The 24,730-nt window shown below is 39.2% G+C and overlaps 2 protein-coding genes across 2 annotated transcripts; one reads left to right on the top strand and one right to left on the bottom strand.

The window, feature by feature from the left end:
• Nucleotides 1-347: 347 nt before the first annotated feature.
• Nucleotides 348-18,798, top strand: usp48 (ubiquitin specific peptidase 48). The gene is given in 29 exon segments (XM_032548620.1): nt 348-449; nt 1,086-1,267; nt 1,843-1,963; nt 2,109-2,250; nt 2,375-2,502; nt 2,811-2,935; nt 4,171-4,279; nt 4,666-4,799; nt 5,246-5,331; nt 6,040-6,219; nt 6,368-6,505; nt 6,666-6,815; nt 8,716-8,916; nt 9,177-9,288; nt 9,364-9,500; nt 10,586-10,660; nt 10,797-10,921; nt 11,594-11,716; nt 11,800-11,861; nt 12,070-12,180; nt 13,900-13,915; nt 13,917-14,025; nt 15,014-15,120; nt 15,574-15,681; nt 16,354-16,536; nt 16,617-16,742; nt 16,827-16,875; nt 17,796-17,822; nt 18,001-18,798. Coding segments are annotated over 28 exon segments (3,141 nt in total). The 5' UTR covers nt 348-449; nt 1,086-1,133; the 3' UTR covers nt 18,024-18,798.
• Nucleotides 18,799-20,214: 1,416 nt separating this feature from the next.
• Nucleotides 20,215-23,879, bottom strand: LOC116709906 (protein FAM217B-like). Its single transcript, XM_032548621.1, is given in 8 exon segments — nt 20,215-21,156; nt 21,158-21,907; nt 21,909-22,064; nt 22,066-22,168; nt 22,242-22,306; nt 23,281-23,365; nt 23,566-23,639; nt 23,641-23,879. Coding segments are annotated over 8 exon segments (1,503 nt in total). The 5' UTR covers nt 23,683-23,879; the 3' UTR covers nt 20,215-20,928.
• Between the last annotated feature and the right edge of the window lie 851 nt (nt 23,880-24,730).

Genomic DNA, 24,730 nt, shown 5'->3' with positions numbered 1-24,730 from the left:
CATAATAATCAAAATTACAAGTAATTACGGATTGCGATCTTTCACTCTATGAGAAATGAATCTATATGATATATGAGTGTCACTTTCTGAGTGACAAAAAATATTGAACTTTTTTACAGTGTTTTAATTTGGGGATGCATAAGCGTCAGCCACTCAAATATGGCTGATTGCTTTTGAAATCTAGTTCACGATGCAAATATAGATGCAACAAAATGTTTAAAACTTACCTAAATTTTGGCTATGGGTTTGTTTGCTTGTTTGTTTTACCTTGTGTTTGAGTTGGCTTAACTATAAAGACCATTGATGTTTACAGAAGTAATTGCGCCCCCTACAGTCAAAGCATAGGAGGGCGTTAGAATTTGCTGCTGTTGTTTATTTCTTTTTGCTGGTAATGTTGTATGTATTATTTTAAAACTGACATGGAAATGGAAATCTAAGCAAATTTACAAGTAAGTTAAGGTTTTGTTAAATTGTCTTACGCGTGTACTTCTGCTCCCTTCTTTATCCTACGTCGCCTGCGTCACTTGTTGACGTCGCGTTGATTTTGAGCGGAGGAATTATTTATTTATAAACTGACGCAAGGGCGCTAAATCTAAAATAAACCGCAAATAAAATGTAATATCCCATTATGTATGCACTGATGAAGCAGCTATACGCATGAGAGGTTCGATAATATGTATCCTTAACACAATAAATTATTTACATCTGCGTCAGACTGCGATAAACTGAAGGTCTTGTTGCTAGTACAAACAGTCGGGCTAGCTACGTTTTAGCTAGCAAGCTAACTTCACGAGTTTAGTGTTGAGCAGAGACGCTTCCTTTAACTATTTGTTGGTAGTTATCTTATTTTAATGTTTATTGTATTGTTGCGATATGATGTATGTCATGTGTGTTAACTGTAAGTTGGTTGTGACAGTAAAGACTGGCCTGTATTAGTTGGCTAAAAATAAGTAGCATACTGATAGAAGGACTTCTTATTGAGCTGCATGCTATAATTTAGCTTCAGCTAACTGACTGTGTTAGCATCCTGGGAACAGTTTGGGTGTTTTTAAATCGTTTCTCTTTCTATTTGTTTGTTCGTTTAGCCTTTTTAAACTTTTCCGATTCTGCTATTGGAATTCTATCTTAAGATAATGGCACCCCGAGTGAAACTGGAGAAAGCCGCTTGGCTTTGGGTGGAAACAGTAAAACCAGAAGACATTAAGCACGAACACATAGAGCTAGCATATCGGATCAATATCCCAGCCTGCAAAAGAGGAATCTGCAGGTACAGTATGAACATGTTCAACTATTCGTGTGTGTGGAGAAGCAAACTTAATTTTAAAGTGGACATCTCAATGAGCCTGTTTTGTATCGCTTTAAAAAAGCAGCGCTTTCTCTCTTCGACTTAATGTTTTTCGTATTGATGTGTCAAAGTTTTGGTTTATGTTCTTTACACATATTTCTTTGCAAACTCATAACAGTTGTTTTTTGGGAACCTTTATACAGGAACGCTGCATATTTGATTAGATTGCAACCTGTGTGCGCGTTTTTATTGTCGCATCGCTTTTCCACGGAATCTTTGTGATTCATGTCTCCCAGTTTCAGTAAAGCTTTATTCTTTTTTGTTTGTTACTGTTTGCTCTATTTTCACAATCTGAACAGAATTTGCCTTTGTGTGATCTTGAAGTATGACGTCTGATGGCACAGTAAAGTTCATTACAAAGTTTGTTGAGATTATTGAATCTAAAGAACATCTTAGTACAGTTATACTGCAGTTTCCACTTATGAGCGAATCAGTCTTTTTTTTTTTTACAGCAAAATCGACTAAAGAAAGGTAATGGTGGTTATTTTTCTTTGTAGGAGGAATTGCAAAGGGAATCCCAACTGTCTTGTTGGTATTGGGGAACAGGTGTGGCTCGGTGAGATTGATGAAAACACTTTCCATAATATTGATGACCCAAATTCAGAACGCAGAGAAAAGGTACTTTTTTTAAAGTTGCACACCCTTTGTTGATATTTACTCAGCTGTTCTCTAATAGGGTGTGATTGTGCCACTGGTGGAATCATTTTAGAAAATACTCTAATTAACCCTTTCTGTACTCTCCTGTCTCTGTGCCCCATTCCAGAACATATTTGTTGGCCTGACCAACCTCGGTGCAACATGTTACGTCAACACGTTCCTGCAAGTGTGGTTCCATAACCTGGAGCTTCGTAAGAGCCTTTATCAGTGCCAAAATTCGCGGGCGCAGGAACACAACATTGATTCTGGTAAATCTAAAAGCTGCATTCAGAGCATGTTCTCTTTAATGTTCTTATTTCAAAAAAATAGAGTTGAAAATAAGCTGAATTGGCAGATTATACTAACTGTCTTTTCTCTATTTAACTCACACAGATTATGAGCCCCAGTCCATATGTGAGCATCTGCAGTACCTCTTTGCACTCCTGCAAAACAGCAACAGGAAGTACATTGACCCGTCAGGGCTTGTCAAAGCGCTGGGTCTGGATACGGGACAGCAACAGGTCTGTCGTACACAAACTGTGTATTTCAGAAATGCCAAACTACTTTATGCTTGGAACACTTCAAAAGTTGATTTACTTTCAACACGTAATAAATTACAGCAGTGCTTTCTGCACTGTGTTCACTAAAAATTTGATAAGAAACGCAGGTATTGCACTACTGGCTGACAAGCACTGGAGAGAAAAGTTGACTGGATTTTCATGATCAATTTAGTTTACCGATACACTTCAGAATCACTAAGCAGACATGACACCCAGCTTGGAAACATCAGTTTGATTACTTATAATAATGTCTTTGCTTTTATTTCCAGGATGCCCAGGAGTTTTCCAATCTTTTCTTGTCTCTGTTGGAGGAGACATTGTCTAAGGAGAAGAATCCCAACTTGCAAAATCTCATCCAGCAGCAGTTCTGTGGACAGTTCTTCTATGTTACAATGTAAGGCCAGTTAGTTTTTAGTTCTTCAAATAATAATAATAAAAAAAGATTTGTTTGTGCATTTCAAGCAACTGAGGCCATGAGTTGTATTTGCTATGTGCCACTGTTTTATGACTGTTATAAGAAATGACCATTTTCACACTATGCCAAAATAAGATGAGTGAGTTGGTGTTTGTCGTTTGCCAACTTCAGCCCAGATGGTTTTTGAATTGTTCCCGCTCTCACAATAGAAAACATTTTAAAATATCTGTTAAAAAGACCCATTAGGTGGAAAACAGTAGAACCCCTTGCTGTGAGCTTCTAGCTGACTTTGCATCATGATGTGAAAAATATTTTTCCTTTGTTAATTTCCTTTGTTAGTGTCACAGTCAAAGCACTTGGTCCAGATAAAAAAGACACATACACCTTTTTCTCTCACTCTCTGAAGTTAAATCAAACCAAACTTCTCTTGTTTTAGGGTAGTTAGAATTACCAAAATGATTTGTATTTGTTAAATTCCCACATTAATGAGAGATTTATTTAATAACGTCTCCAAAATCAGAAGACTTCGGATGGCCTCACTGCATCTCAGTGAAGGATTCCACTCTAGTTCCTCAAGTAGACAGGAGAAAATGTCTCACAATAAACACCAGTAACATATCTACTGGTGTCAAAAAGACATAGTAGTAAGTTAAAAATAAGTCACATTTCTGTTGTTGCACAGTCAGAACCACACTGTAAAATTCCTCCATATTTAAATGTTTGTACAGCAAAACATGAAAATACAATGAATGGATACATATGACGTTATTATAGTTTTGGCCCAGATGAGGTTAAACACCACAACTTTCCTCTTTAATTCTAACTTGATTCTATTTAAACACACTAGCTGACAAAATCTTCAGTCATATTAGTGAATTATTTTAGCTATATACCTGTGTGATGGTCTAAGTGAAAGCAGCTTCTCATCTTGTCTATTTTCCCCATCCTTTAGTGAAAAAACAGGATTAAAAAGAAAAACAATTGGTTCAATTTGTTAGTTTTGAGCACTTGGTTCATGTTATTCCTAAGAAAAAAGCTGAAGGCAGCAACAGTCAGCCAAAATATACAAAGGTACGAAACGACATTGCTTTGGAAATTCCCATTTGTTCTGAATTATAGAAGTCATTTCTGTAGTAGCATTTCCATGGCAAAATGCTTGTTTGACTTTTGTGACTTTATTAAGAATCATGCGAAGTTTTTGTCTTTGTCTCCAGATGTAATCAGTGTGGAAGGTCATCTACTTTGCCGTCGCGGTTCTATGAGCTGGAGCTGAATATTCAGGGCCACAAAAACCTCACTGAGTGCATCACTGAGTTCCTGAAGGTGGCTTCATTTCTGTTCTCAGTTTGATCTAGACTTTCAAGAACAGATGAATTAAGTAATTGACGTCTAGTACAGGTCAGAATAAAGTATATATACATATATATCCACTCAATTAGCATATGCTTTACTCATTTCAATTGTAAGTTTTCTACCAAAATATTGTGATATATATCATTACTGCCACCCATCACAAAAGATATCAGCATATGCCATGTCGCACAGATTATGTTTGTATTTAGAAAATTTGCTATAAAATAAGCAATAATCATCAGCGCATATCAAATTGGATATGCGCCAATAAATAGTATGACATTGAAGTCAGCGTTTGTGTGCCTGGTGGAAAACTCCGGAGTTGGGTTTTAATCCCTCTGCCTGTGACCTTGTAGGAAGAGAAGCTGGATGGAGAGAACCGCTACTTCTGTGAAAACTGCCAGAGCAAACAGAACGCCACCCGGAGGATCCGACTCCACAGCCTGCCTCCGACCCTCAACCTGCAGCTCATGCGCTTTGTCTTTGATAGGTCAGTAACAGAGTTGGAAGGAAACATGGAAATGAATGAGTGAAACATGCTGACTTTGGAAGTTTTTTATTTTTATTGTTTTGTCAAGACGTTTCACTTGCTAGCTTACCACCATCAGTGTGTTTGGGTGAATTTCTGAATGTAGTGTAAAAGCATTTGAGTCCTTTGACTTGATAAAGTCCTTTATTAGTTCAGGCCATTTAGTTTGCTTTTACTTTGGAACCACATGCAAAATAAAAAAGAACTGCTAGCCTGATGTTGGACTGTGTGCTCCACTGGCTTCAGTTCAGTCCCACAGCCAGCCTCTGCTTTGGATTTAAAAACCAGGTTTTTAAATGGTGTATGTGAAGAAGGCAGACTTCTTTAGAGATACCCAGATGTGAAAATAATTAAATGTATCCATTTTTAAAGGAAACAGATGAACTTTTGCTTGATTTCATCTTTAGACAAACGGGTCTGAAGAAGAAGCTCAACACTTTCATCAACTTTCCTGAGCAGCTGGACATGGAACCGTTCTTGGAACACAAACTAGGTATTTATGAAGTTTGTGCTGTCAGATATTGAAATGGGCCACATGATTTTTCACGTTCCCCCATTTTAAATGCAGATTTGTTTTGATGTATTTTGTTAGCTTTTATTAGAGTTGGTAAAGGTTTTTAGCTACAGCTTCCCTCAGATGTCCAGCACCAGCAACCTTGGATCATTGTTTTCAAATTCCTAGGTTTTGCTCATTTCTCAAATTGACCTTTTTGGCATTTGTAATGAAATATTTATTGATTTATTTTTCTTTTGAAAATGTAACCTTTTAGAAAATCATTTTTGTTTCCCATTTTTCTTTAGGCAACTGTGAAGTGAGAATGCTGCATGTCTGTGTGCTTATGACTAAGAGGCATTGTGCAAAGACAAGAGAACTGAAATGGCTGTACACATTATGTCAAAGCTAAAAAAGAGCACTAAACCGAGCAAAAATAAAAGATGGGACATGGGTTATAAACAGCAGAGAAGCATTTATTTTAGCTGTCCATCAATCAATTTATTGTGGAATTTAGCATTTGAGCAGGAAGGGTGAGACAGTTCTGTAAATTCAGTCATGAAAGGTGCAAAAGGGTCTTCATGTAGGTACATTCATAGCCTGCCAGATTTGAAATACTTTCTGAGGAAGTAATATCCTTCCACAACAAATCTGTTCAGTTGATGCACCTGAAGTATGACAGACTCTGCTGCTGTTGTTTCCCCCCAGACCAGAAATGTGTCTATGAGTTGAGCGCAGTGCTGATCCACCGGGGAATCAGCGCCTACTCGGGACACTACATAGCTCACGTGAAGGACGCTCTTACTGGAGACTGGTACAAATTCAACGATGAAGAGATCGAAAAGATGGAGGGAAAGAAGCTGCAACTTGGCATTGAAGAGGACATAGGCGAGTATCCCAGTTCTTGAAAATCATAGTACTCTTTGTCACGTGTTATCTGACAAGGATATGTGAACGTCTGCCTGCATTAACAGTGGCGTGCATGTCGAGAGACGTAAACTCTTACTTGACGTTATTTATTTTTCTTTTCGTTTAGCTGAGACGGGCAAAACGCAGTCACGGAAACCAAAATGCAGCAAAGGCTACCACTGCTCTAGAAACGCCTACATGCTGGTGTATAAAGTCCAGGAAGACGAGAGTTCAAATCCCTCAAGGACAAACGTTGAGGTCCCTTGTGAGTAGCTAATTTTCCTATGGTGACTGGATGTTAAAAAAACAAAAATGTTAACCGATTTTCATTTTTCTTTTTTTTTAACTTTGCTTTCAGCAAAAGTTTCAATTATGTGTCTTTTTTTCCATTTTCTAATGCTACCTTTTTGTATCTTTGCTAATAGCATTCCTTCAGAAGTTGGTTGACCAAGATAACCATAAGTTTGAAGAGTGGTGCATGGAGATGGCCCACATGAGAAAACAGAGTGTGGATAAGGGCAGGGCCAAGCATGAAGAGGTGAAAGAGCTCTACGACCTTTTACCTGCAAAAGATGGTTGGTAACAACATTCCTTAACAACTCCACTTCACAGAAAGCATTCACACTGGTTGTGACTCAACTCGGATTAATCTAAGATGTGAGCAGTGTAGCAAAGAGGAAGTCAGGTCAACACATGGAAGACATTACTCCAATACACCTTTTCATTTGTGTGTTTTACCAAATTCAAATAGTGTGCTGTAATTTTGTGTCACTCATATTCAAATTCGAAGAAACTTTATTGATCCCAAAGGGAAATTAAATGTTGTTGTAACACATTAATTCAAAGTCTTCAAAGAGTTATTGTAGACAGCGATGGCTGGAAAGATCTCTTGCATTATAGTGAATTTACGGTAACGCTTACCATATGAAAAGTTAGTCGTATTCATCTTCAGGTCTGGAGGAAGGCAGGACTGTCCTTTAAAGGAACCCATGTTCCTGCAGGTGTTCCCAGAGTGCAATAAATACCGAAACACAGAACAATTGCAGAGTTGCATTTAAACATTTCAAGGTCTAATTTACTTGACCTGATTATAGTTCATTGTGAGCCAACCATCCCTAACGTTTTGTGAGTAGTGTTTATGTACTTAGGCAAGGACAGTGAACCGGACAATCTACAAATAGTACTTTAATTACCTACCAATATATGTAAATATGTCGTTTTGACTTCTTTCTTTTTTTATATTTGTCCATTCTTTTTTCAACAGTTGCAATGAATTTGTGATATATAAACAAAACCAAATAAAACTCAAAGGAGGGAAATTGTTTCGACACCTTCCAGAAGGATGAAAACTCTGATCCATGGAGTGTCTGAAAATGTTTTTCCATAAAAGAAATATAAGATTTTGCCAAATGTTAGGGACACTGCCAGACCACCTGTCTAATTACTTATATTAATCAGTTTGATTGGTTAAAATAAATAAAAAAATCAAATAACATAATTATTTCATGTCAAAAATATAAATTGAAACAATACAGTGTTTGTTTTGTCTGGAAATTAAAAAAAAAAAAAAAAATTGAAACAGTACCTGAGAGGAGAGCAGCTCCAATATCTTCCAACAACCAACTAACAGAGACTTGTCCAAAAAGAAGATATTGGCACAATTTCCCGGTCTGTCACGACTTTTTGAAAGCCATATGCAGTCTAAACGGTAGACAGCAGATGTTGGTGCTTCTATTACGCTTCAGATTTTAACTTCACCCAGGGCTGGGCAATAAAGCAATAACAATATATACTATGTAATCAATATCAATAGATAACACTTCTTATAGAATATTCAACATATAGAACATTCACTGAACTCCAATCCAAAATCTGCACAGGATTCTGGGAGATGTAGGCAGAGGAAAGGCCATTGCCACTCAATTTCTCACAGCCAGCTCAGCTAGGTTGGTGGTATCATCTAACTCACTCACTCTTTTGTCACCTAGCAACAACCCGCTGAGTAACTTGTGCAGCAGCAGTTTCAGGTTTCCCCACTGTGCCTCATAACTTCTTAGGAGAAAAAAAAGAAACAACGGCGTAGAGCAAAAACTGTGGATAAAACGGGAAAGGTCACGCCACCAGTTTGCCAGTATTTCAGATATTTAAAACAAATAAACTAATTAATAACTATTGGTATGGACAATTATTGGTATCGACTGATATGAAACGCTTATATTTTGATAAGTTTTTCAGCCGTATCATCCAGCCTTGTATTCACCTCAGAGGCAGCAGCAATATGCCTTATATTACACCAAGCACTTGCTCATGCAGCCTCCTCACCACCAGAGGTCATCTGTTGTCTTCCATACATCATTTAAGGTTATCCTGAAACTGGGACAAAAAGCTGCTTTGTAGCACATGAAGCTACCACTAAACATAGTTCCAGAATTAGTCTCTTTGTGCTTGATGTGTTTCTATGTTTTCCCTCTTTAGAAGAACTGTATGAGTTCCTCCCCCTGGAATGGCTGAAGAAGTGGCTCGACGATTCAACTGCAACCAAGGAAATTGACAACTCCATCTTTCTTTGTTCCCACGGAAAACTCCACCCAGACAATATGGGAGAAATTAAGAGGGTTTCTTTGGAAGCTGCAAAACTCCTGTATGAGCGCTACGGTGGTGGGCCAAAACTGGATGGTTAGTGAAACATTGTTTTGTCTCAGCTAAAGTCCTGGACTGTTTTTTAATGCCTAATTCGACAGCTGGGCAGGTTTTTGTAGCAGTAAGTCACTTAAGTAAGAGAAGTTCTGAAAATAATCTAATCTTTCGCCTCGATTCAAGCAGCTTTAACATTCTTGGTATTTTTTTTGGCCCTTTTAAAGCAATTCATATTGGATCTGGTCTATCTTTTGAGAATAATATTTGCATGTTTAAGTTTATTTTGCCTGTTGGTTCAGGTTCCTCTCTGTGCAGAGACTGTGTCAGCGAGCGATGCAGGGTGCTGCGGCTAAAAAAACAACTAGACGAAGACTACAAAGAAATTTCAAATCTAGTAAAGCGCACAACCAGGTAGCAAAACAGTCCACGTAACACTTAAAGTTTAGTTAAGTTTAGTTAGTTAATGTATATCCCCGTGTGTTCTAGCAGTGATGGCTACTGGGTGGGTAAGCCGTCTTTGCGCAGCTGGAGGCAGTTGGCTATGGAACAGCTGGAAGAAGATGAGCAGGAAAGCAAACACAGCAACGGCCAGACCAATGGCCAGGGACCACACACTAACAACAGTAAGACATGGCTGAAAGCTTCTCCGGTCTTTTAATGCTTGCTACCATCTCTGTTGTCTGTTAGCCAAACTAGAATCGGAACACGTCAAGCTAACCAACACCTTTGCTGCATTTAGTTTTTGAAGCAGTTGAGCAACCCGTCCTCTATGGTTTGTACCTTGTTTGACTTTGTATTAGTTGAAGACTTTGTGTCATTGTTTCGCCAATGATGATGTTAAGCAACATCATTGGCGAATCAGCAAAGTCAAACACAATCTGAATATGTTACTGGGCAGCATAATGCTGATAAAATGTTGTGTGAATTTGAAAACGAAGACATTTGTTTTACAAAAAACATTTCTTTACTCATAGAAAAAAATACATAACTGAAATATAGATTTTTAGAGGCTTCTCAAAAACACAAATTCATTAAATTTTATTCAACCCCTATTAAATCTGGGCATCTTTTACAGTTAAAATGATATTATTAACAGTGAAGCACTGTGGTTTTCAAAGTGACTTGAGGCTGCAACCGCCGCCAAAGATGGATCACCAAAGTGTTAAGCAAAGGTTGTGAATACATACAGCAATGTGATTTATTGGTTTCCTAGTTTTAGTACAACTGTACAACATTAAAAAATGTCCATATTGTCATAGTGGGGTACTTGCATAATTTTGAGGAAAGACATTAATTTAATACAATTTGTAGTAAGGCTGTAACGTGCATAGCAAGATGTGGAAAAAGTGAAGTGCTGTTAATGCTTTTCTTCGTGGTGTTGCCTAGATGGGCTTGTGTCATTACTGCCAAATGTAATGAAGGGCATTTTTAAGGCTTTCTAACTGATTTTATCTTTACTGCTTAGATTAGAGATATATCATAACTTGAAATTGCATAACTGGAACAAAGTGACATCAGCAGCAGATATTCAGATAGGAGCTTAAAGTAAAATGTTTCTGTCTCCCATTAAAGTTTCTGATAGAAAATAGCTAAACAGACAAATCAATGTCTCTACCTACTCAGTAGGTGAAACCTACAGCCTAACATGAGTTTGTTTGTGAGCCCAGCCTACTGTTTGAATTTTTTTGTTACTGTTTTTATTTCCTAGAGTTTGGGATGGAGGGCACAGCGGGAGCTGAAGATGAGATGAAGACTTTCAATGAAGACATTGTTTGCACTCATGGTATTTCCCCCATCACCGGCATCAAAAATAATGTTTACCTTCCATCAGTAACCCTTTTTTTTTTTTTTGTCAAAATATTTGAAGCTGACATTTCAATCATTTATTCTCCCCCACAATGTTTTTGCGTCTGCGCCAGGAGCACTGAGTATCCTGGAGACGGAGCGGAAGCTGGTATCTACTGAAGTGTGGACGAAGCTGAGAGAATACTTCCCCAGAGCCCCAGAGTTCACCCACATGCAGGAGCCGTGTCGGCAGTGTCTGGTGGGGGACTTTCACTGTCTGCATCTTCCCGCATCCATCCATCTGTGGATTTTTTTTTTCTGAGCCAACTGTCTGCATTTCTTTCATAGAAGTTATCTTTGAAGGGTCTTTTCACTCACAGGGCAAACTCGTCCTATTGCAAGAGTTTTGCAGGTGTTAGATTGCAAATTCAGATCAAATTATTAAGTTTTCTATACACTTGATGGTTAGCGTATGAGTACAATATGAATTGTACTTCATTTTATGGCGTCTTTCAATCGATGTTGACTGGGTTGGAGAAAAGGATAGTTAGGATTTTTGAAGAGGGATTTTGTGGGGTAAATATTAGCACTTACTAGATACCACAGTCATTGTAAAAAAGTAGGTACACCCTCAATCAGTTCTGCAGGTTTGGATTCAACAATATCAGTCTTTTAGTAGGTTTTAAAATGATATACCCTTTGTACAAAAACATTCCATATCTGTATATATTATCAATCAAAGTTTGTAGTTAGGGCGTCTGCTGTTGCAACTTCATCATAGCAGTCATGACGTCCGCAACTGGCTAGTGCCGTCAACTCAACGAGAAACATTGTGATTTTTCGATATCGCCAGATCTTCTTCCTTTAGTAGTTGGAAGTGCTATAAAGCTTTTTGTTTTTTCCTTCTTTTTTTTTGCGCCTGTGTTGTCAGACATTGGAGCAAGAGGAAAAGGACAACGAGGCGGTCAGTAAGATGATGGCTCTCGAGCAGAAGAACCAGCTGCTGAACCTGTTCCATGAAAAAAACCGGCCGGTTCTGACCAAATGGCCGCAGGTAAAACGCAGAGCCGTCGGCTGCGAAGGCTTTCGTTTCCAGTTCATGTGGCTCACTGATGCATCTGTGGTTGGTTCCTCCAGGGCACAGATAAACTTTACATAGTCCCTCTGTTTTTTGTGGAAGAGTGGAGAAAGTTTATCAGGTAGGTGTTGTTCATCATTAAAGGAAAATGTCTGTCTTATCTTGTCTAAACCGTGAAAAATGAACTACTATTCAGATAAATGTAACTGTTAGGATGTTTTCGTAGGCCGCTCACCTTGTGGTAACTTTGTTCTTGTTCTTTGCTTACTGATGTGGCTAACTCTCCCCTAGTTTCTCAGCAACAAATGAACTTTCTTCATTTTTTTTAGGAGACCCACTAAATCCTCTCCAGTGTCTAATGTTGGCAACTCGCTGCTTCTCTGTCCTCACGGCGGCTTCATGTTCACCTATGACTCCCTAATCAATGGAGAGGCCCAGCAGTGAGTTCTGATCAGTCACATCTTGAATGTGTTTCCTGTAAAAAAACAAACTTAAAATGACCTTTCTCACAGCTCTCTGTTGGATATTCAAAGTTTTCTTTCTCTCGATGTGCTTTAAGATTGTGTCTGGCAGGAATGGGCTCAAATTTTATCTCAGTGTTTTGATTTATTGCCATGACAATAACAAGGTCATTTCATAAGCACAATCTGAAATAGTGCTTAAAAAAATAATACTTAAAAAACTTAAACAATCCAATTTTGCAATTGTGCAACTAGCATCATTATTAGTTTATTATTACTACCACAGAGACATTTATGTTTGATTTGTAGATTGTCCCTTTTTAAGTAAAGTTCATTATCAAGTCGGGCAGCAGTCATGTCTATAGAAATGGGAGAAATATAATCTACAACCTAACGAAGAGCGTAAAAAAGCTGAAAGTAGCCTGTTTTCAACTAAAAGACCTTTAAAAATAACACCACTGGTCCAAAACGGCCTCTATAGTCTTCTGAATGTGTTTGGAAATTCTGTCAAAATAAAATGCGAGAATTTTTAGTTTTTTTGCGAAACACTGCTTCTCAACATCATGCTGAGAAAGTTTAATTGATCTTCTTTGCTGTTTTATGTTGATGGAAGACTGTTTAGAAGCCCTGGATGATTCACAGGCTTAAAAGGGCTTTCTGTTGAAACGGTCTGAAGAACTACTGCCGAGTACTTCTTAAAAGGATCAATCAAACTTTGAGTCGTGGGATGTAAAGTACGAACGAAAGAGCAACGACTCCAGATGATCAACTGCATTTTACGCTATTTCAGACAATACTCATAAAACATGTTAAGGTTCTATAAAGCTATTAACAGAACAGCACAGTGAATAATCCACATGTAAACGTACTTGCCAAACTTAAGTTTCAATGACATGTTTGGTTTAATATTAAAACTCCATAAGCCTGTTGTTATAGTGAGGTTAGCACTTTTATCCATTTTTTAAAGTATTCTAGTTAATTAATTTCACTTCAGAAATCAAGCAGCAATGTGATTTTGGTTTTCCTTAGTTGATCCCTGAAGTACTAACTTATTAGTACTAACTGCCTAGTTTAGGTCATAATTATCCCCATGGCAACTTGTGATAGTCTCTTCAAGTTCATTTCTATGACACATTTCAGCAACAAGGCCGTTCAAAGTGCTTAATAAAACATAAAACGTCGTTTAGTCGCCAATAATAAAAAGCAAGCAATAAACATATTTCGTCAAATGCCATCATCAAGACAAATCAAATATGTTGACCAATGTCCTGTTTACTGCTAATCAAAGGCAGCTTGAAACACGTGGGTTCTTAGCTTTGATTTAAAGGAACTCAGGTGTTTCAGCAGTTTTGCAGTTTTCTATAAGTTTCCTCCAGATTTGTGGTGCATAGAAGCTGAATGCTGCTTCTCCATGTTTGGTTCTGGTTCTGCTGGAACCAGAGGATTAATTTCACTGAGTAGTCACAGTCTTTATTCACATTTCAAACATCAACAGTTGATGGCTCATCCTGCAGCAGTGGCTTACATGAAACAAAAGGAAGGACTTTGTGAACCTAGACTCAGCCTGAGCTGATACAGGATAATAATAAGAATAATAATCTGTTGCTTTCCCTTTTACTAGGAAACTAATAATAAACTGTTGGGGAACCTTTACTGTCAACTGCAACGTTCTCACATTGTGCTGTTTGTTTTGCACAGTATAGCTCTGCTGTGGCCCGAGCGAATGGGAAGTGATCAGCAGACTCTTCATTGTTGACAAGCCAATAGCAATCCACTGTGTGAGACAGACGGAGAGCTCCATGACGCAGTACACCACCCAGCCTGGTAAGATTTCGTCCACGTCCAAGAAACGATTCTTGACTTTTATAGCAAGTGTTATCCTGTCTACCGTTTTGCCAATCAAGGAAGTGACATTTTTAAATTGGATATTTTTCTGAACGAGGGCTGAATTGTTTCTTAATCGCTTTTGCCCTAATTAAGGAGGTTAAAATAGTATTATATTGTTATGAATCTTTTTTTTTTTTTTTACCTTAACTAGAAAGAACCCTGTGCCTTCATAAAAATTGTTGCTGTGGATTTGAAAATGGTATTTTAATTACCATTTTAAATGTTAATATTGTGACAAGCCCACTACTTTTTAGTACTTAGACCACCTTAACCAAGATAAACTTATGATCTTTTAAATCTGAAATAGTAGCATTTATTTCTAATTTCATAACCAGCTGGCAGAGCCATGAGGCAACTCCATTAATGTTTCTCTTTCCAGTTTAGGCAGCATTTTTGGATTTAACTAGGCTTAAGAGCTGCAGTATAAAAAGTATCTTTATCCATATTTGTTGAAATTGTCACTGTTCAACCAGTCAGGACCAGGAGGAGGGTCTTAGTGCTGTCGATCACAATCTTGTGTGGCGCTGCTCATTCCGGGTTCATGTCCCCCCCTTGCTCTCTGCTACGCTGCAGCTAGCATAGCCTGTCATGAATGCTAAGGTAGTTAGCATGGCCATCAATGCCAATGGCTAAACAGTTTTCCAGTAACTGTTAATTGTTTTTCTGCCATTAGCACATTTAGCAGCGAGTACATGAGGGTGATTGACAGCGCTAAGACCCTCCTCCTGGCTTTCATTGATTATTTTTGGTCGGGAGTGGAGCTACTACAAATAAAGTGAGTCACAACATAGTGATATTTTTAACAGACGTAAAAAAAAACATCTTTTATAAAAGTCACGTAGTGCAGCTTTAAAGCGTTTTATGTCTCATATTTGTGTTTTGTGGATCTTTCATATTTTTTTTATTCAAATGTGTCTGGATTTAGATCTGTGCTGGGAATGCAGAGAAAGTTTCCTGTTCCAGCAGCAGAGGGACTTGAGAGAGTACACCCAGGCTACTGTCTACGTGCGCAAAGTCATTGAAGACAAAACAGTATGAAGCACACACACAGAAGAACATACTAAACCTTAACTACCACAATTAATTTATTAAGAACTAGGGCTGCACAGATTGCAGTTTTCTGGCCGATCACCGATCTTCAAGAAGCCTGACTTGCCAGTTTGCGTTTTGATCTATGCCTATTTAATTTTTCTCTGAAAAGTTGCTAAATATAACGACAAATTTACTGAATTGGCGTCAGTGGGGTGACTGTTTCTGGTGGACGGATCTGCCATGCCTCTGACATCAGAGCAGAAGGGAACAATGGCTGATTTTCAGATCGTTGTGGAAATAGATAAGAACAGTTTCTCATGTAAGTATTGGCCGATCCCGAAATGAAGGAAATCATGGCCGATTTTATCGATGCGCTTCTAAAAAGGACCAACTATCTTCTGTAAGGGGTTTAGTGTACAGACATTTGACTTTATCACACTGTCCTCTACGTAGATGGCTAAAGACGGCGCCCCAGAGCTGAATGCGTGCAGCTCTGAAGCAGAAGAGGAGAGGGAAGAGCTTCCAAAGGTGGACGGAGAGAAAGACCCAGACTTCAGTCAGGTAACTGGACTGCTGTGACATACTTGAATGATTTACATCACAGGTGTCAAACTCAAGGCCCGGGGGCCAAATCTGGTCCACTGTAGCTCTTTATGTGGCCCTCTAGACTCCAAATTACATTGATAAGTCTTTCCAGTTTTTCACAAACTTGCAAAATTCACACAGAATCAACAAATCGCCACATTTTTTTCTGATTTCACTGCAAATTTTCTCAAAATTGGTCAAAAACACTGAGTGTAAGTGACTGCTGCCTCAGCCTTACTTGATGTCAAGTTGTAGTCTGTGACTGATATGGTGAGTAATAAAAACTCCCATTTAACATCATACATTAGCGCAAATATCATAAACATTTCTAAATTGGCACCACAAAATCTGCAATTTTGATTGCAAAAAAAACACTAAAACAATCACAAAATCCTGGAGGAACAGCTATTTATTGATATTTTTATGATATTCTGGCACAACCGGCCCTTTAAGAACATGCAGAGTTTTGATGTAGGCCAAAAATGAAAATGAGTTCGACGCCCCTGTTTTACATCGTCCCGATCCTCATCTCCCTCTCTTCCATGTAACTAGAGATTCATTTTTACCATGTACAAAAAAAAATGTTTTTTTTTTTTTTTGTGAATTTATCCGTTGATAGCTAAAAATCCAAAAAATGTTTTTCTTCAGGCCCAAGACACAGCGAAGCGGCTAAAGTTGAGCGACAGCACCGCAGCTGTGGTGGCTGCTCCTGCAGTCACCAACGCGATGAAACCAGGGAGCATCAGACGAAGCACGCGCCACAGGAAGCTCAGAGGAGAGAAGGCACTCATCGTTTCAGCAAACCAGACACTAAAAGAGCTGAAAATCCAAGTGAGGGCCGCCCACCGCACAATCCAGTGCTGTCGGCCTGTTCTGCACCGCTAACTCTACCATGTTGTGTGTGACTGTAGATTATGCACGCCTTTTCTGTGGCTCCATTCGACCAGAACCTCTCTATCGACGGGAAAAGTCTCACGGACGACTCAGCCACTTTAGGCAGCCTGGGCGTTATCCCAGAATGTATCATCTGTTTAAAGGTTTGATTTGCTTCATGACTTCACGACCGGGAATGTTAGCAACTATCAAATCTATGTTTCATTATCACCTTTGGCTCTTCTCAGGCTGATGAACCAGTTACAGATTATGCTGCCATGGATGATGCCTATCAAGGTGAGTGACTTCATGTGATCTACAGGTGTGTAATTTCATGCTAAAAAGTTTGGCAGTGACACAAATGTTTCTTTATGGCCTCAAACTTTTGTCTTTTTTTTTTTTTGGCTGAAACAATCAATCGGATTAATTGTGACGAATTGGTAATGGAAGTAATCTTAAACTGATAAAGTAATCGATTAATTGTTAACTGGAATTACGAACTCAAATAAATGCCATTTTCTGAAAAAACATTCAGAGGAGTAATTAAGTCAAAACTGTACAAGATATATTTTAAAAATACCTTTGTCTGTAATCATGTTTTACCCAAAACTCCACAAGAAGCCCAGTTTTAGCTTCACTTGGTTCAAATTCACCAAAAGAATGTTATGTTTTTGCATTTTAGGAAATACAATTTTTATTTTCTCATTTTAAAAAAAAAAAAGAAGAAATATTGGTGCACTTGCATCTTTTAATGTATTTTTAGTATGGTATAAAAAGAAGGCCTGTGGTTCAATTAAAAATCTGTAGAATGTGCCAGTTCTCTTTTCCAATTAATCAGAATAATCAATAGAAAAATTGATTACTAAAACAAGCCTTTTTTTATACAAGGCTTGTTTGTATAGTTCTTGCAAGTAAAGAACTGGACTTGCAAGTCTAGTACTTTATTTTTGTATTATTATTATTATTATTTTTTTTTTTACAAATAAACAGTTTACTGAAAAACAAACATCATAAAAAATAGTGAAGGTTCCATACTTCCTGTCGTACAACCGATGTCCTTGATATTGTTCTGTACGTTTGACTCGTTCACATCTCGCGATCCATAGAACACAAAACTGAGGCCGCAAAGTCTGCGACATGCTTCGACTGCTAACACCATCACTATATATAGAAACACGTTGACTTTTTAAAATAGAGTTGTCTCCTTTGTTTTACAGTCAGAATGCCGGAGGAGGGATTTAAAGGTATGGTTTTTTTTTTTTTTTTTACTCATTTTATGTCAGGTTTTATTTTATCACAGGAGTGACATCATCTTTAGTGAAATTACTTCACAGACTTGTCTGAAGTTCTGGAAAGCATGTGAACTTATGAGTTTAATAGACGGATATGGTTAATCGTACCAGTGTTTGTGTCCCTCTTTAGGTACGGGCCTCCTTGGTCACTGAGGAACGTTCTGCTGTAGCCATAACTAAATTCCATGGAGGAGAAATGCTTGAATATGTGAAGTGTCAATATATATAAATAAGTGCTTTAATTTTTTATGTTTTGGCTAGGTTTTCTTTATTAAAACTGTGACTATGTTGTAAAGAATCTGTTTTCCTTTGCATAAGGATAGCTGGGTTTTTGATATATTCTAAAGTTCAACGTTTGTTCATTTAAACGGTGTGTGCGCTTATTTCAGTCTGACCAATCCTGAGCGAGTTGGGGAAAAAAAAGGGAAAGGACCTGTAGTTCTCCCAAGTTGTGGCTTCGGTTTATTTCGACTTTCGGTCAAGAAAATCAACTGTTTTTGTTTTGGGGGTTTTTTTTGTTGTTGTTTTGCTTTTGATTTTTAAATTATAGTTTAAGGAAAACTTGAGACGATGTTTCGTCTTTTCATTATGTGGAGGCTCTTGTACTCACCGTTCAATTTCCAGAATTGTCAAAACAATGCACAAGTAAATATCACTGCTCTTAAATGTTAGAACATTTATTAGCCCAACTTAACATCAAATCAGTACCATACACATTACCAGTCAGAAACATGAAAAAAAAACACAAAAAAAAAAAAACAGCAGGATATGTATAAAAGCTGATTTTTAAAAAAAAAAATTTTTTTCAGTATTATTATTTTCAACAGTTAAAAACGTGAATTGAAAGTAAGAAATGGAAGGCAAGTAGTTACATGTCCAGCTCTTTTCACTGTTATTTCTTATGGACAATAAAGCTATTTTCAAGGCACCCTGTATCGTCCTCATTTCTAATAATTTGACTGTCTTTTTTCAGCTCTTTGGAGACCTTCAATACCTTATGAACCATGATAAGATAGGATGGCTGTTGCTAAAACATATTTCATGTATAAAGATACTTATTTTGGAGTCCAGAAGGATCCAAAACTACAGTCCATTAAGTATAGGCGAGTGATTCTGCATATTTTGGTATTGATCCGATGCCAAGTAACGACAGGGTCCATATCGCTGATGTCAATGATACCAATACTTTAGGTGTTTTTGTGGGTTTTTCCTTTTGAGTTATTTTTGTACAAACTTAGGACAGAAATTGGACAAAGTGTTTAGGCATCTGCAAAATGAATTAATACCATTGGTGGGTTTTTCCTAAATAAAGTGCAGAAAATTTATATCAAAACAAAATAGTTTGTGAGGTATAGTTGAGAAACTAAACTACAACTCAATACAAAATTGGAAAAAAAAATCTAGATGGAATCTGCAACTAAAGTATTGATTTTATCAAGCTAGTATTGATCTGAACTGATACAAACTTGGTATTGATATTGTGAATCGACATTGAAGTGTTTCTTCCTATAATTATGAGCTGGCTTGGCTTGTCTTCAGTCCTTACCAGTTCTCACCAGAACCTCAGAATACATCTATGGTGGTCCAAGTCACTGGACCAAGCCATAACCAAATATTAATTTGTACTCCGCGGGGTTGTTTTAATTCCTCTACATTTTAATTCGTCCACCATGGCATCATATTAGTCCTAAAAGATTAAAATTTCTCACTACTTGAAAGATTTCATTTGTCCTGAAAAGCGTCGTCTCTTCTCAGTCCTAAGAGATTTTAGGTTTGACCCCCAGCAGTGTTACCAACCTTTAAAACCATTATCACCTGAGTTTAAATGTCTTTGAACATTTGAATTAACTCCCGTTGTTACTGTCCCTGCAGTTGTTATTCGGTCGTTTCCATGACTTTCGTTGATGAAGGCTCAATGACGTATGCACGCGCTGGTACGCGAAAGAAACTGGACTCCAGAAGTTACAAATTGCACCAGCTAAATAGTAAAAGATTCATGCAGGGCACCTTGTATTGTAGTAACATAGTTCAGTTACAAATCACTCTTACAAGGCAAAAAATATATTAATATATATGATTATAACATATTTTAATATGTTGAATTGTTATCTTGATATAAGTCATTGTAAGGTGTTATAAGTGTAGCTTCCGTACTTTGGTGCCACAGAAACATTGCCACATCTATGACCTAGTAATGCCCAGCATAGACTCTGAAGAGATCTTAAACACTGGCGTTCGGCAGTCAGAGGCTCATTACCGCCATGTACTGGCGGTAATGAGGCGGTGACCGTGAGGTGACGGTGGAGCAGGTCACCTCACGAGAAGCATATTTAATAAATTGGAACATTATTCAAGCTCATTTATTTCGGTAACTCTGTTCACAAAGGGAAACATATTATATAGATTAATTCCACATAGATGTTTTCCGACCTTTATTTCAGTTGGCTAGGACGATTTTCAGCTTACAACTGTTGAAAACATGATTAGAATATTATCATTGACCAGGCCAATAGAAATATTTCAGTACAGAAATGCGGGCTTAATGAAAAGGTTTTTCATCAAACAAGCCTCACCTGAATGCATTCCGATTTCAATTAATATGATTGGATACGGCAGATGACACAAAACATTCAAAATTAACACATACACATGTATGTGAATATATATATTTATGTATTAATTTATTGGGGTTTAGGTTTTTGCGTTGGTTGAAAAAACAAAGAAATCGTCCCTGCTTTGTGCTGGTGTCACAAAGACACATTTTGCTTATGTGTGCAATGTGACAAAATATAAAACACTTCAGGAGGTATGAAGACTTTTGTAAGGCAGTGTAGCTTATGGATAAAAACATCTTTCAAAAAAGAACAACTAGGCCTTTAGCACCTCCATGTTCCACTGATGATCATGTAAACATTCAACAAACATCCACGTTGTGTTTGTGCTGATGCTAAAAATGAGTCATTAAATAATTTCTGCAGCTGAAACACAGACATGTCGATCATCTGAATGATCATCCGGTGATGATCAGGTCTCCTGATTGATGGCAGTGTGTGAGCTGTCATGTAACAAATTCAACCTGTTTGGACCTGCTCGGCCTCTGGACGGGGGGATGTCTGGACCCGGGTAAACGAACACTGACTCCAGTGACTTCCTGTTCCACCCAGCCAGCGGATTCGCCCCGCTCTGCTCTTCCTGTTCTGCTCTCTGAACTGCTCCGGCTCGTCTCTGATCTGTTCAAGCGCCTCCCTCCACCTCTCCTCTGTTCGGAGCCACTCCTCTTCCTTAGTTACTCCCGCTATCCAGTCTGGCTCATCACGGCCCCTAGCAGAGGAATGGGCCCTTCCAGGACCAGCCTGGATGGGATTCCGGATGTTTCCTGAAGCCTGCATCCTCCTCAGGTAGCTGCTGGAGCTGGAGGGGCTGCCGGACCGCTGGGTTCTGAGCCTCCTGTCTGAGGAGTGGACCCGGCTCTCACTATAGCTCCTTTTGGGGCGCGGCAGGGGCCCTCTGCTGCCATCCGGACTCAGTCTGGACAGATGTCTGTGGCAGTGGGTGGAGCGGCAGCATGATGCGCTACAGCTGGAGGAGCAGATCCGGCATAGACCGCTAGTACCGCTGGCCAGCAGGGCAGCGTGTCCGGCTAGTGAGGACAGGAAGGAGAGGGGGAAGGCGCGCTGGCACTGCAGGATGCATTTGGGAGAGCTGAGGCGAGTCGGGGCCGGGGCCGCAGCGCTGGACCTCTGGCAACTGGACGTCCCTCCTGGTACGTCCTGCGTCCCATGCTCCGCCTGAACTGTCTGGATCTGGTGCCACTCCAGCTGCAGCAACCTCTCCAAGTACCGCTCCAAGGGGCCCATGGGCCGGGGCCGGAAGGCCCCTCTGCCCTCCGTGTTGTAGAAAACAGCCAGCTGACTGAGGCTCCACGAATTGAACGGTGGAGGGAGGAAGTCTGGGAAGTCCCGTCCTCTGACCGTCCGGCAGTGAGACGGGGCGTCTCCATCCTCCACCACCTCGGGCCTGAGCTCCAGTCGCGGGGCTGAGGGGACGGGAGGACAGGGGGAGTCTTTCTGACTCGGACAAGTCTGTGTCACTGTCCTCCTGGGAGGAGAGCTCCTCCTGCTGGTCAGGACTGGGATGAGGCAGGCCGTGGTCCAGGAGGGCTGCTGTGTGTTTGCTCGCCCTCAGCCCTGGGTGCAGTGTGCTTCCTGTTCTCATCAGCGTGTGCTGATGACACCTTGATCTTCATCCTGTCCTCCTCAGGGGCCGCTGGATGAAACATGGAGGTTCCCTGAGCGCTGCTGGAAACAGGAAGGCTGATCATCTAAACAGGCAAAGGCAGAATAACAAAATATAATCCAACTATCCCCTCACCTGTGCTGCGGAGCGCTGCATTTGGTCGAGGAAGTGTTAGAATTGTGTTTCCTTCTCTGTGGCTTCTGTGAATATACAGAAAAGCCCAAAATTACCCAGACCACTGACATATTTAGGTTTGAAGTAACCTTTCAATTAGACCAACAAGTTTCTTCTGACAGGATCTAAAGCCCTCTGAAGCCTATGGAAAAGTTACAGTGGCCAGTTAGCCCAACATCTAACGGTGGGAGAACATTGGAGTACACAGAGAAAGGCTTTCAAAGGGAAACCAAACAGACTCTGCACGTAAAGAAGGACTTCCAAGATTCCCTAGAGCTAAACAAAAACCCAAACGTCAGCACTGAGTCGTCAAATCATTACCATCATTTTTCATCATTTCATCCATTTGCCTTCCTCTTCCTGAGAAATTATGCAAGAGGCAGAGTTCTTCCTGGAGAGGTCAGAGTTCACCCTGAACTGGTCCCAGTCTATTGTCTACACAGGGTGAACCTGCTCTGTTTAGAGGACATTCAACTAGAAGTACTATGAGTGCAGATCTTTTAACATCGGAGTTCTGAGGTCAGCTTATCTTCAGTTTGTTGAAAGCAAAGAGCAAAAGGAGTACGTTTCCAACAAAAAATCTCAGAAATGTTTAGATTAATCCCAGAAATTTTCAACAAAACTGAAAGAAAGAAAAAACAAGTAATTTTCTGAGCTCCAAAAGTCGAAAATTTGAAGACTTTTGAATTTTCTACTTTTGAAACTCAGAACATTTCCAAAAATCGAAAATGTCCGCCTTTACGAGCTCGGCTGTCCGATTTGTTTTCTAGATCAATCTCAAAATTTCTGAGTTTTTTTTCTCGCAAATGTCTTTGTTCCTTTCTTGTTTGATTTTAGAGAATTTCTGAGCTTATTCTCAGAATTTCTGAGTATTTTGGGCGGAAATGTACCCTTCTGTTACTTACGTGTACATATCAGGAAGTCTTTGTTTTTCCTAAAAATTGTACAACTTTGTATGTTATTATTATTATTAGCAGTAGTAACCGTGCTGAGCACCCACCTTCTCGTGGTTGTTTTCCTGACCCTGGATCGGGCACTGCGGCTGTGGAAACTTCCTTTGTGACTGCCTCCTCCCCATCTTAGTCCTTAAAAAATCACACATAGACACATACACCAGAAGAAAAAAAAAAAAGAAACATGGCCGTCAACCGTGTTTTCCTTCTAGCATCCAGAATCTTTCAGGTTCTGCCACAGCTGAACAGCAGCAGACAGACAGCAGTCCCCTCCTCAGCCTCCCTGCTGCTGTTCAGCATCGCCAATAACAATAATGATGTCAGGAACCCACCCGGCCACATTGGGCCTGCTGGTGCTTCTCGGAGCTTTCTTCTTCCACTCCCTGTCGCCGATGCAGAGCCTCTCCTACGCAGCGCTGCGCTACCCGCTCCTGCAGGATGCTGCCCATCCCCGCTCTCAGGAGGCACCAATGGAATGAAGAAGAAACGGCAGCAGGACAGTGAGCGGGGGGTCCCCGAATCACGGAGCGCACCCTGCTGTTATTGTTGGAATCATTCAGTTGCCGTCCGGCAGAGGGCGCTGTGGCGCTGCTCTCCACTGAAAGCCACCGAGAGTGTAGCTAGGCCTAAGACGCCTCTGTTGTCCCTGTGACCGGTTCTGTGCGTTTCTGTGTCGGTGTCCTCTAGAAGCACCGACCCACTCTGCATTCACACCTTGTGAAGCTAACCTGAAATATTCAATGAGGTTTATTTCACATGGCCCTAAGAAATATTCAGTTGGGTAGTAAGTAATATTACTATCTTGAGTGATTTTTTTTTTTTAAATAAGTAAATAAAATTTAAAAAGTACTTTTAGGAGTGCTTTTACCACTCTGTTCTTTTTCTCGAGTAATTTTATTATTATTCAGTGTTGCTGCTCTTACTTGAGTAAAATTTCTGGATTCTCTACCCATTCAATGAAGAACAAATCCAAAAAAAAAAAAAAAATCACCACACAGACACACAGCTGCAGTTTTTGTTAAAAGTTTCAGAAGTTTTTTTATTGGAAAAAAAGTGATTTGGAAAAACAACATATTTCGCCTGATTTTGTTAATTTTTTCTTACTTATATAAATTATTGTCATTTTCACCCTTAAAATACAAAACTTTCCACTTAAATTTCGTTGTTGGTATATCTGACTATGTAATTTTTAAATCTTAATTGATTGATCATTTGATCAGGCTAGTCAGTACTCTAGCAGATTTTTTACCAAATGTTTTATTTATTTTTTTATTCTTATTCTTACTTTTTTTATTCTTACTTGAGTCTTTTCTAGTAGCACTACTTTAACCTGAGTACAATTTTTGGGCACTCTGCCCACTTCTGGCAATATTTCTGTATTAAATATAAATTTTTATTTGTCTTATGTAATGGATTTTCTTTCCGATGCATGTCTGGAATCTGTTAGAAATCCCCTATGATATCCCCTAACTTTAGCATGCAGAGAAAACAAACTGG

The sequence above is a fragment of the Xiphophorus hellerii genome, chromosome 20, assembly GCF_003331165.1.
Source record: "Xiphophorus hellerii strain 12219 chromosome 20, Xiphophorus_hellerii-4.1, whole genome shotgun sequence".
In the NCBI taxonomy this organism is placed as follows: domain Eukaryota; kingdom Metazoa; phylum Chordata; class Actinopteri; order Cyprinodontiformes; family Poeciliidae; genus Xiphophorus; species Xiphophorus hellerii.
Note: the sequence above shows the minus strand (reverse complement) of the source record. Positions and strands in the feature narration are given on the sequence as shown.